General features: G+C 42.9%; 1 protein-coding gene and 1 long non-coding RNA gene across 4 annotated transcripts in view; one reads left to right on the top strand and one right to left on the bottom strand.

The window, feature by feature from the left end:
• LOC140479966 (uncharacterized) overlaps positions 1–7,984 on the bottom strand; it is an 87,789-nt gene extending 79,805 nt beyond the window's left edge. For 2 of the 3 annotated variants that reach the window (XR_011961171.1, XR_011961168.1), the window contains exons 1-3: positions 6,074–6,245; positions 5,483–5,546; positions 3,398–3,469 (exon numbers count right to left, since the gene is read on the bottom strand). This is a non-coding gene — a long non-coding RNA (uncharacterized lncRNA). Of the gene's footprint in view, positions 1–3,397; positions 3,470–5,482; positions 5,547–6,073; positions 6,246–7,858 lie in introns of those variants that run through there. The other variant, XR_011961177.1, reaches the window with a different exon arrangement.
• Positions 6,650–9,972, top strand: hmx1 (H6 family homeobox 1). The gene is made up of 2 exons (XM_072574331.1): positions 6,650–7,177; positions 8,232–9,972. The coding sequence occupies exons 1-2, from the start codon at positions 6,883–6,885 to the stop codon at positions 8,840–8,842; spliced, it is 906 nt and encodes a 301-aa protein (XP_072430432.1). The 5' UTR covers positions 6,650–6,882; the 3' UTR covers positions 8,843–9,972.
• Positions 9,973–13,194: the final 3,222 nt, after the last annotated feature.

The following is a 13,194-nucleotide window of genomic DNA, read 5'->3' as shown; positions in this document are numbered from 1 at the left end:
GCCCTCTAGTTTTGAACTCGTTCACCCTCTGGGAGAGACCCTTGTCATTTATCCTACCTATGCCCCTCATGATTTTATAAACCTCAATGAGGTGACCTCTCAAACTCCTACCCTCCAGTGAACAAAAGGCGATCTTTCCAGTTTATTATTGTATCTCAAACCCTCCATCTCCTTTTCTGAATCCTCTCCATTTTAATAATATCCTTGCTATAACAGGGAGACCAGAACTGCACACAGTACTCCCGAAGAGGCGTCGTCAGCGTCCACTACAACCTCAAATTCCGTCCCAACTCCTATACTCAAAGGGTATAAGCAATGAAGGCAAGCGCGTGAAACGTCTTCTTAACCACCCTGTCTACCTGCAATGTAAACTTCAAAGAATGACTTAGCTGAATCTCTTGTCCTGTCTCTTCTAGGTCAGTATCCAGAGCCCTAATATTAATTGCATAAGTCCTGTCCTCGCTTGCATTACCAACATGCAATACCGCTCATTTATCTGTTGGAAAGGTGTTTCCATTGGTAGGAGAGGTTTGGGCCGGACTAGGTGGTTGTGGAGAGCATGTTTCCACTTATGGGAGAATCTAGAACAGGGGTCATAATTTGAAAAAATAATGGGTAACCCATTGAAGACTCAGATGAGGATTTCCTTTTCTCTCGGAGGGACGTGAGTCTTTGGAATTCTCTGCTAGTGGATGCAGACTCTAAATATTTAAAGGAGAGAGGTAGCTAGTTTCATAATTAACAAGGTGATGGAAGATTGTTGGGGATATGCAGAAATGTAGCGTTGAGGTTAAATTCTGACCAGCTATGATCTGATTGAATGACGGAGCAAGCTGGAAGGGCCGAGTAACCTACTCCTATTTCATGTTCCTTTCTCAAAATCAAATGCCCTGAAGCAGTTCACGAAAAGCATAGCATAGTCAAATTCGAAAGGAGTTGGAGATGCTCCAGCCGACAGTCGCTGTGACTCTAAAGTTGCGACGTTTATTTATAACGCTGCTTATAGCCGGTTCCAACTAATAAGAGCTGCCGCGTGTGAAATTGAATGCTTCATTTGGAAAGGGTCAAGTTTTAATAGAACGGAAAATGAAATGTCACCCGCCCGTGGGCAGCTGATGTTATTCAACGTGACAGCTGGAGCTGGAAGAAATGCACAATGAACAGCAGAATCAACCTGATGACTGGAAGGGAACTGACGCGGCGGAATTGCTGGAAATATTTCCTGTCAGAACAGAATATACACGGGATCCACCAAGTGACCATTGAGATGCAAACAAAATGCTTCAATCACCGTGTCAAAAAAAATGCGTTTGGCTTTCTGCTTCGTCCTGTGATATTGCTATAATGAATTAAAGGAGACGAGTCTGTGTGTGTGTGTGTGTGTGTGTGTTCGCCTTTTGCCGCGCGTGACAAAAATAATGCGCCCTGTCAAATTTCCAACCAAGTACCAGGCGAAGGAGGGACGATTCTGTGTAGGGCTGGAATGGCTGGGAGCTGCTTATGTTGGCGGGATGTGCCTGTGGGAAGAACTTTTCTTTCTCTCTGGCAACAGAACAACATTCGAAGATCTGTATTGGAGTGGAATTCAATCCTTGCAGAAGTACTCAATTAGTAATAGACCGAGAACAAATAGAATCATTTAGCATTCTGAATGTGAGCTGAATATTAGAATATTAAATTGTTCGGTCAGATGTAGGCTGGACACACATGCATAATGCTTAACTTGGTCACGCGTTTAAAACGGAGCATTAAATGGTCCTGGAAGTATAGTTCAGTGAACCTAATAAAGTAGAGATTTTGGGGGTACTGGCAACAAAATACTCAACAATTGATAAATGTTGTAAATAATAGTGAGAATTGACAAATATGACATGCATAGGAAACTATGGATATGCACGAAATATCGGGAGTTTTCAAAGTAGCACCGAACCGAGAAAAACCAATGACAAGATCGTATTCTTGAACACTTAGGATAATGTTGAAAGATAGGACTTCATCCGCTCTACTGTGAAGAAAACGATTTAACATCAAATTTCCAAATTAGTAGAGAAGTAGGAGAAATACAACGATCTGTGTTCTGCTGTATCATCTTGCTGCTGTCTGCCACTAATATTCTGCCACTCAACAGTGCTGTCTTAATGCATGTGGGATTCAACGTTTTTGCTCGGATAAAATTTATGCTGCCACAAAAATAAATAAATTCGTAAGCTCCTTAGTACAATATAATTAAAACGAAATGACAATAAATACTGACTCTAGACGACTCTTTCGCTTTCTGGAAAGTTGTTTTCCTTTTGCTCTTTCCCTCTGTTTAAAAAGGAACAAAAGGATTGTAGACCACGGAAAATAAAATGTCAGGAATTTTACTGGAAATATAAAGGACCACGACAGCAGACTGAACCAATAATTGGGTTTCCTGCTGAAAAATGTTTGACAGCATTGACAGAACGTTCTGGAATTCTCTCAGGACTCTCGGTGGGCCTTGTCTAGTTTATGGAATTAAGTTTCAGAAAACCAGAAAATGTGGCAATGTATCAACACCTAATTTACTATGGATTGAGTTGCGACATATAGTTAAAGGATCCAACTCTGTTTTCTCCAGTACATAAATATATTTGCAATCAGAGGAGGTTTGATTCTGACGAACCCAAAATTCAAGCCAATTTAGGAAATCCAGAGCAATTAAATGAAAGTCAATGCAGCATTGCAAATCGTCTAAAATAAATGCAGATACTTGATCGGACATCTTCATCACTGAGCTGAATTTACGATCGCGCACTTTTAACCAAAGAGTTCTAAGTGTTGGAGTTGCCTGCGCCAGTTATTCAACGTCACTGTTCCAAAGTTATTCAGTTACAATTGGAAAGCTCCCATTCCTTGGAATAAAAATGATATATTCGAAGACTCTGTATGGTTGCTTTACCATGAGAAGTGTGAATTAGAATAATTTCGTGAGAAATAAAAAAGTGTATACTCCTGCGCGGTGGCCCTTCGACTCCTCCTTATAGAGAAACTCGCTATCAAAATAAAGGAGCTGTCCAGAGCAAAAAAAAATACAGTTCAAGTGACCCAGCCAGCTCACATAGGTGTGTGTATCTCAGTGCGGCATCATAACTCCACATCCCGTGTGTTTACTCTCTCAGTTTGCAATGAGCTGACCTAAACTTACACTTCGTCACAGGATTGCAGAATAAGTGCTGACCGATTTCTAGAACATGCCACCAAGTCAACTTTTAACTTTCTTCTTAGGTCCAACTTCCAGTTAGCCATTATTGCTGTTAGTTTTTCATTGGTGAGTTTTGTCAAATATTTCGTGTGCATTGTTCAAATATTTTATCTGTCAATGCAATTATTGCTCATGAATAGAATAAAACGGTAGAACAACGAGTGTATTTACCTGGAAGAGCCAGCCATGCCTGGATAGTGTATGAAGCATTGATTCTCAGCTCACGAAGAAACACCAATCAACCTAAACATCAAAACATAATCTGTTACTATTTGAACAGTGAATGTCTCTACAAAATCTGTATCGAGTGTACATTTCAGATAAAATACCTTGCAGCATTTCGACTGAAATTATACGCGATTCAAGGTGAAAGCGAGCCTTTTAAAGGTGCACAGGTGAATATTTCATATTAGCAGTCGGTCGGCCGGAAACATTGCACCGATTAATGATAACTCTGCAAATAACTAAGGACAATCAAGAAACTTTGACTTTTGTATAGGAATGCGCGGATTATGTGTTTAGTAATATCAAGGCTACGAAATAATACATAAGGCTTATTAATTAAAAATAAAATCAAGCGAAATGTAAGTTTGCCACATTACCACTATTTGGCAAGTCTTGCGCGTTGGTCTACCAATAACTTATCCCGCTGCTGTTGGGTGTGTGTTATACAAGACAACTGTTGGCTCAGCTCAAAGAAATCACAGGCCACAAAACAGACATACAGGACCAGGATGAGCTTTAATTTGTTAATGTTCAATTGAACATATGGTATCGATTTGCAAGCAGCTGTTTCTATGACCTGCTAATCTGGCAGTACTGTTGACATAATAGAACCTTTCTCACTGTAACATTTCAGAAACCCAATTATATTGGCCAGTCGGGAAGTCACCGTTTTACGGGATTCCGTCCTCAAATGCATGTGAGTTTAATATTGCATTAGCTCCGCACAATAGGATTTTTTTTTCTCAAATCTTTGATCAATTTGGAAAACTATAAAGTTTTCTCTAAATAATCTTATTTTTTGGAAAAGTAAGCGCTGAAAATTTGAACTCGTTAGCCGCTGTTATTTACCGACACTGCAAACATCGTGTCCTTTTAATAATAAAATATTCCAGCTTGTCTTTTATTCACATCTACAGTTCACAATGACTTAAATTAGAATCTACTGAATAGGCAGCCCATTCAATCTCGCAATGAATCAGGAACGATTTTCGCTGCTCGATATTTATCATTAACGCCTCGAAGCTTTATTAACCGGACCTACTTTATTCTGATTTCATTTCCACTGATTAGATTAGATTCCCTACAGTGTGGAAACAGGCCCTTCGGCCCAACCAGTCCACACAGACCCTCCGAAGAGTAACCCACCCAGACCCATTTCCCTCTGACTGATGCACCTAACACTTTGGGTAATTTAGCATGGCCAAACCACCTGAACTGCACATCTTTGGACTGTGGGAGGAAACAGGAGCACCCGGAGGAAACCCATGCAGACTCGGGGAGAATGTGCAAACTCCACACAGTCAGTCGCCAAGGCTATAATCGAACCTGGGACCCTGGTGCTGTGAGACAGCAGTGCTTTGGAACAAATAAAGTTGGGCATTAAAATCCATCTAATCGTCTACTCTTTAATTTTGCACAAGTTGCACTCGAACGAAGCAAGCGATTTTTGATATGCTCTTTATTTCTGGTGATTAGTCAATTGGCGTATTTGTACGGTGGGCTATTTTGCTGGCGCCTGCCGTTTACGTGTAGATCCGTGATTCAAATGAGCCGCTTGGATTCCTAAGGGTAGAATGAGCACCTTGCGAGCCCCACGCGAGGTTAAAACATGAAGAACTGACTACTTTTCAGGAAAACACACACAGAACAGCATATTCGAACGGGCAGCATGCAAGCTCCCAGTGGATATCTTGTGCAAAGCCGGCTCAGTGTATGGGCGTTTTGACCTGACTACGATTACATTGGTGTGCCTTGATACAGTCAAGTAGTCATTCACACGAAACATCCCCGTTTCTTCATTATACCCACACTGTACAGATTACACCAATTGGGTTATTGTCAGTTCAGAAATGTTATGGACACATGCCTTTAGAAACTAAACCACTTAGATGCTCGGTTGGATCCCACGTTGGATCGCCTTTGATTTTTCTTTATGTCAGCTGGCAATGTCGGCAGCATCATGAGCGATTCTGATTGAAGACCGTTTATATCTCTTTGTTCTGGTTCAATGTTTTAATAGAAGTCACTCACCTATATAAAAAAAGGCTCATGTCTGGTTTTGGAAATCAGCTTAGTATATTGTATTGTATTGGACCTGGACAAATAAAACAAAAAAAAGACGCCGAGTTAAGCTGACATTTGCAATAACTGGTCGCCCTTTGAACCGAACATGATCAGACTTAAAACTACAAAACAATAACAATCAGAGGGAGTTTAAAACCGATTACTGGCTAAGAGGCAACTTCACAGTAACTGTACAGTCAAGTTCAATTCACTTCATGCAAGGATGAGCAATTATCCCTCAATAAATTCAGCACATGGTTTAAACTGGATGGCGCTGCTGAACAGACAATGTGGATACGCTTCATTCAACACTTTTGTTTTAACAACACAGCGACTCCGTCCGCCGCCGGGCAAAGCCACAACATCACATTTAATTTTACTGGAATAATGGAGACACCAACAACAACCAATTCTATTTCAAAAGCGCCCTGTATGAGCCAACTGTGCAAAAATAAAGAACGGCCGTTTTGGAAAAGCTGTGCACTATTGGTCCACGAGCATCATCGTTAAAATTTACGGACAGGGCGAATGAGTCAACAGGAAGACAGAGCATCTTACTTTTCGTCTTAGCACAGAATGGGTAGCGTTTGCAATGGACACAGGACAAGGTCGACAAAAAGCACCTCAGAGAGCGTTCAGTGCTCTGGCACTAAGTGCTGTGTGACAGAGGACCATTTTGTGTGTATGTGTGTGTGTGTGTGCGTGTGTACGCGCGAAACGACCTACAGGAAGTGGAAGTAAATTCCTCCTGTCAGCCAATAGGCTATTTTTAAAAAAAAAAACAGGTTTGCAACGACACCTCCTCACCCCCCCCTTCCCCGCCCCCAGCCGGACCCTCCCCTTTCACACTCCCTTTTGGTGTGTGGAATGCAGAACCGAGATCCGGATTCTGATTTGTGATTTGTTCCCTAATTGACCTAGATACAACCACTAACTGGCAAGTCCCTGTAGCCGCAGGCACTCGGGATGAAACAGAGCAAGTGAACTCAGTGCAAGCAATTCTCTCATTTTCTTCAGTAATCCCATTTGCCATTGTGCCCGTCCAATCCGTGGTATACTCCTCGCATGTTAGGCATTTTTTAACGAGCCTGACATTTGAATTTCATCATTCTCACCAACCACCCCCACCCCCACCCCCCTCCCTCCCTCCCCCACCAGTTTCTCTCCACTGACTGGCGCCGAGTTGGACGATGTGTTGGTGTCTGTGCTGCGGGGAGGGGGAGAGCTGTCCGGGAGGGTTGCGTTGTTAGCTGCCGGTTTGCTATGAGCCCTCGGGGAGTCAGTCTGTCGCCGGTGGAAAGGTGATTGAGCCCGCGGGGTCGCTCTCTGGGGCTGAGCTGGAGAGACGCACAGCGTTTCAGGAGACCATGCCGGACAAAGTGACCGGGCCCCAGGACACAGCGCCTGCCAAGGTGTCTTCATTTTTCATCGAGAACCTCCTGCGGAATAATGGCAAGGAGAGGCGGGCGGACAGCAAGGAGGAGAGCGGGGAGAGGGTCTCTGCCCGAGCCGGCCTGTACCCTCACGGCACCGCGGGGAACCAGCTGTGCTGTCAGCTCTGCAGCCTGGCTCTGTGTACACACGGCTCTCCGCTCAGGGACAGCATGTTACAGTGGTACACCCGAACACAGCCCAGATGCGCGGGATGTGCCAGTCCAGACAGTAAGTCTCCTCTCACCTTGCCGCCGAGCGTGAACGGCACGCACTCCCGCAGTCAGTCAACCCAGCTTCCCCCTCCACCCCCCCCAACCCCTTTCCCCATCCTGACCTCGACACCCCGACTCCGCCGTTTTCCACTGCCTGTGGTCAGGAACAGCCCATGAGCAGGGTAGCTGGGCAGCTTGATGGAGGTTTGCCAGTGGCACCTGAGTCTGTCGGGATTGTGGGTGGTGAGGCTAAAGCTGGCCTTCTTGTTTCAATGATTGCACTCTGATTCCGCCGCCTCGCTCATGAGCTAAAGCCAAACTTTGAAACAGACCGCGGGGATTAACCTTCCCCCCAGCTCATCCCGGTCTGATATAAATGGGACCAACAGCGAAAAATGAGGTTTAACGATTAAAAACAAACACTTCACAGTTAAGGTTAAAGTAATAAGTCAGATAATAAAGGCTCCCCCGCCCGTCTCCCAGCCCTCTATGTGTTCCAATTATGTCACAGCCGATATTGCCAGCGTGAGCTCGGCTCCTGGGATGAACTGCGGGAATGGGCGACCTTCCTCTCATTTTAGTCTCTTGTTGTGTTCAATTTCTCCAACCAGCACCACACCACCAACCCCCCCCCACAACATCACCCGCACCCTGGTTCTTGACCACACTGTGCCTGGTCAGGGCAAGTTCTCACGACCTGCGAGTCATTTCTCAGCCGTCCTTGAACCGCTAACGCCCCGGTGCAGGTTGGATCGGAACAAACGATCGCTGCGCCCTCGGTTTTGTGGACGGCTGCCCAGCAATGATTGAGCGAAAGAAAGACGATTTAATGCGTCTATCCGACTGAGCTTTAAACAAAAAAACCCCAAGCGATTCCCCCCCGGTTTACGGAATTAGTGATGTTCAGGAATGAGCAATAATCAGTAAGGTTCAGCATCACACCATGAATTCACACTCTGGTAGGCAGCCACAAATACCAGAAGCCTTTATCCTTTGTTCCATGCCTTCGCTTTAACCTGTGAAGTAACCAAGAGCTAGCCTGTAACTGCATTCTCTGCTTGCGCTCATAGGTCCGAAGCAAGGAAGTCAGAGTTCCGGCGAAGAGCAATGTTTTTTCCTCCCGGCCAGTGATCTCGACTCCCCGCCAGTTTCGGACAAAGGGGACAGCCACAAGGAGATCTGTAGCCCAGAGGAAGGCGAGCTACTGGAGGGGAAGAGGTCAGAGGCAGACAGCCACCCGGCTGCCAAAAGCCAGATGGACTCCGAGCAGAAATCCGGCCGCAAAAAGAAAACGCGCACCGTGTTCAGCAGGAGTCAGGTTTTCCAGCTGGAGTCCACGTTTGACATGAAGCGCTACCTGAGCAGCTCCGAGAGAGCGGGTCTGGCCGCTTCCCTTCACCTGACCGAGACTCAGGTCAAAATCTGGTTTCAAAATCGGAGAAATAAATGGAAAAGGCAGCTGGCCGCTGACCTGGAAGCGGTTAATCTCTCTCACAGTGCACAGAGGATTGTCAGAGTCCCCATTTTATATCATGAAAGTACACCAACCGGCGCCTTAAGTTTCAGCCTGCCGCAGGTATCCCCTCCTCTGGTCAGTTTCTCAGGCACTGCAAACTACCCTCTTACAACATTCCCCTCCTCCATGCCTTTCCTAAGGTCGCAAATGAGTGGACTTGTCTAGATCAGACCCTTCGACCAGATGGTACGTGGAAGGTCTAAGTGACGCCATGAGAGAAACGAAACGAAAAGCCTTTTGGTTCAATTTCACCACTTTTGTTTTGTCTCTAACGCTTTCAGTTGGTGCAAATGTGCAATAGTTTACTCTGGGGCGCTGTGGCTGCAGAGCCGGACCGGAAATTTGTGCTCTTTTACATCCAAAGAAATGATTGCAGACTTGAATACAATGATTTCCGCATTCACTGCTGTGACCACGTCATTAAGGACAACCACCACGCCCATGGACTACAGTATAAAAAATAATAACTGCATAGGTAATTTATATAAAGTCCCCTTTGCTTATACAATATATTGCTGTGTTAAACTTAGATTTCTTTTTAACTGATCGGTCTTGTTAGAACGGGCAAGGGAGGACTCCAGAGCAAGTTCAAAATGCTCACTTGGATTTTAGTACATCTAAACATTAGTTACTGGGCGTTTTTGATTTTATTATTTTTAACTCGATGTAGCTAACCGCATTTATATTATCGGAGGAAAGAAATGCAATAAACCCTGGTCAAATCCTTAAAAATCAAGCAAACTGGTCTTTGAATCAACTCGTCATTCATCACCACACATCCATTTGATTTAATATCGAGCTGTTACAGAACTGTCAGGAATGGTGATTGGCTTCATTTTGGTTTGCATTGTATCTTTTGCTAAATCGTTTGCATATAAAGATCGCATATTTTCGGTGAAAACTCGTCCACATAAACGTTTCTCCTCTGCGATGCAATAAAGTGGAACCATATTTCTTTTTAGCTTTACAAGTTGCAAATCTGGAGAAAAAAAAAATAACTAAGCTTCTACTATGCAACAGACTGAATGTTTAGTACAGTATGGCCGAAACTGTACTTTGCACTAAAGGCCGGAGCGATAACGTTATACGCATTTGCAAATTCTTGATTCCGAATCGTTTGTTCTTGTTCAGGTGACGTATACACTGCTGTAGATTTAATCAGAACAGCGGATATTTGTCCGAAAAATCCTCAGTCTTAGTCATGACTTCAGGTTTTATTGTGAAATATTACTGTTAAGACTTTTTATAAGCAATGCATGATTATTATAAAACATACGAGTACTGTTAATAATATAAAACAGACATATGACATTAAAAGTTATACTTAATCAACTCCAACTGCTTTATAGCTTCCCTTAGTTTCCGTTTGGTGTCTATATTCTTGCCTTGGTCAATGAATCGCAATCAACTATTTAGCAAGGTCGAACGTTCCCCTGTTTCCTGAAAGCTGGTGAGAGGAGTTGTCGCAAGTGCAGATTTACTTGTTTACTATTTCCAGAATTTGTTGACACGAGATAGGAGACCATCATGTGAAATCCAGCAAACGATCGCTCGTTCAGTTTGCATCAGTTCCAAGACTGATCTTTACAGACAGTTAAGAAAAAAACTGCGGATGCTGAAAATCTGAAACAAACTCAGAAATTGCTGGGAAATCTCAGCTGGTCTGGCCACAACTGTGGAGAGAAATCAGCTTCGCAACTGTTCTGAGGAAGGGTCACTGGACCTGAAACGTTAACTCTGATTTCTCTCCACAATACTGCCAGACCTGCTGAGATTTTCCACCAATTTCTGCTTTTGTTTCTGATCTTCACAGAGTTCCGCGTGTGTTTCAGCAAATCTCGATCACTGCTCATCGATGCTCTAGATTGAAGACTCTATACAGACTGGACTGACTTATTGCTGCTTATCTGCAAACAGTACTGTGCCCGTTATCTTTAATTGCGCGACCTCATCTCACCAACGTTGGAGAAATGGCGACGGATATAATATTGACAGCGATTCATGTAAGATTATGTTTAAAAACACGTAAAAAAAAGAGAGCGACGTAACATGGTGTATGGTCTAAATGAATATCTGTGCCAAATAAAACACTCCAGAGAATAGCAGGGAAAGGTGAAAATTGTTGGTACGATTCTTAAACAGCGAGGTGCCCTGACAAAAGCACACCTCAAAGTCTCTAAAATAAAACAGCTTTATGGGATTACAATAAATCTGACATTAACAAAGAGCAGCAAACTCACTAAGTAATGTCTATGCTGCACATCTAGAACAAGGTCAGACTGCACTGGATTCTAGCCTTCAGACGCGTTATGAGATCTGTAAAACAAATGGCATGCAGTTGTCAGAACATGCCAAAGAACATTGGTTTCAATTGCCTTTGTATCAATTGATTTCGGTGTCACCTTCCTACAGACGATAGGATGTTCTCTACATGCATACCTTGGCCAATACATTGTCCCAGATATATGAGTGTTAAATTCAGTGGCTTGAATATGCACTATTTATAATTGCCGAGGTACCTTGTCGTTTTGGAGGCGTTGAAACTACTATATTAGAACGGAGGGAACGGAAAAGTTCACTGATTTCTGATAGAGGATGAAATCAGTCCGTCAGGAAGGCAGAGCTTTGGGCCATGGAATCTCATGCTGGTTAACTTGCACCCAGTCATCACATCCCACAATTCCCTCTGCGTAACATTGACACATCGATCTGCAGCTTTCTAATCAGCCATGTGGTGATGTTATGAGCAATAGAAGCGATATGAGTCAAACACTGCCTATGCTTGGAACAAATGCTGTAAATACGCGGGGTGCCAGCTCTGAAGATAAAATTATGGGTCAGTCCCGCATGCACTTTAAAATCAAGAGACAGGAAAGTAAATTAGTGCACTGAATAAAAAAATAAATAATTCTCGTAGTGAACGGTGTTATTGAGAAAATAGGAAGGAAGTGAAAGATCTGGGGAAATGTGCCGAAATGAAAAGACATGCAATTCTACAAAAATTATTGATCCACAAATTCAGGTTTTCATTTAGTACCTGCTATCTAACAGTTCAACTGGTAAAGGCTTATTTTTAATTCGATTGTGTCTTTTTTAAAGCCATACTCTTCTCATCTCTGAAATTTAAAGCACAAACGTATAAAAAATACCCGGAAGTATCTTTCAATTTGTGAGAACATTCACATAACGTTTGTACTAACTTCAGGGTCCTGTCCAAATATAGGACCGAAGACACAGAAATAATTAGACCATGGAGTTAGTCTGAAACTTCACTGGATGAGACGGTGCAACGCTGAGTGAATTCTGTGCTTTTATTTACAATGACCAAACGTTTTCTTGAAATTTAGCTTTCAGTGCTTGAAATCTACACGAGATATTTGCCCGTGCAATTCTTTTGGAGTTCTATTGTCTAAATTAGGTTCTCTTGAAATTATTATCGACAGAATGCGCTCAGACGTTTCCTTGATGTTTTCAGTAGCGTATTTGAAATTATTTTTCATTACATTTAACTATGTAAGAGAAGACTACGGCACCGAACTGAAATTAGTTTTAATCGAAGCAATTCGGAAGAGTTTTTTTTTATTATTTGATTTTATGTTCAATTACTTTATAAATCTCCGTTCTCTCAAAGTCAATGAAAAAGAACAAACGTAATTCACCTTCAGGCATGTATTGGCTTCTCCAACTGTTGTGATAAAACGCGCGTGGAATAAATGACAAGAGAGTAAAAATCGAATTGAAGGGAATATCAACGCATTTTAACCATCGTTGAATCTGGGGTATAACCTCTATCTCATGTACCATTCTAAGATTGACGCTGATTAAAATGAATGAGAGGATACTGCAATTGTCTGGACGGTTGGAATGTTGTAGCCGAGAAATGGGAAGAAATTAATCGGTAGAGTATTGGCACCACAATTTCCAAGGAGGGAAAAAAATTAATCTGGTTGCAATCGCTCTTACCGTAGAGAAAGAAATACTACTTGCGCGGCATGAGCGGTATTCAGAGCAATGGGATTTTCAGCATGTGTTGGCATTGCTTTGCCAAATATAATGGGATTATCATGCATCTCTTAAACACGAGCATTGAAACCGATTATCCGGTTGTCATTTAGCGTTTGGCTGCTGCATTTCCCTACATTACAACAGGTAGTACAATTCCAAACATTTTTAGCCATTTGTAAAGCCTTTTAGCATATACCCAGTTCATGAAGGATTATAACTGAAAAAAGACTGTTTCTTAACTATACATGGAAAATTTTGAGCACTTGTGAATTGAAATTTATATTGACTGAAATGTGCTAGTTTTATCTTCCCCATCCCCACTCCCCGAGCATCCATTCCCATCTCCCTCCCTCTGTTCCTTGACTTGAATGCAGCTTCATTATTCCTGTGATTGTAAGAAAGATGGTCTTGGCATGGTGAACCAGTTTCATTTTGAACACTCCTTTTAATGGCGACGCATTTCATCTCCACATATCTGCCATCGAGAAACTGCAGGAAGGTAGTTTAATTAT

Source organism: Chiloscyllium punctatum, chromosome 1 (assembly GCF_047496795.1).
Source record: "Chiloscyllium punctatum isolate Juve2018m chromosome 1, sChiPun1.3, whole genome shotgun sequence".
Taxonomy (NCBI): Eukaryota; Metazoa; Chordata; class Chondrichthyes; order Orectolobiformes; family Hemiscylliidae; genus Chiloscyllium; species Chiloscyllium punctatum.
This window is presented reverse-complemented; position numbering and strand designations above follow the sequence as displayed.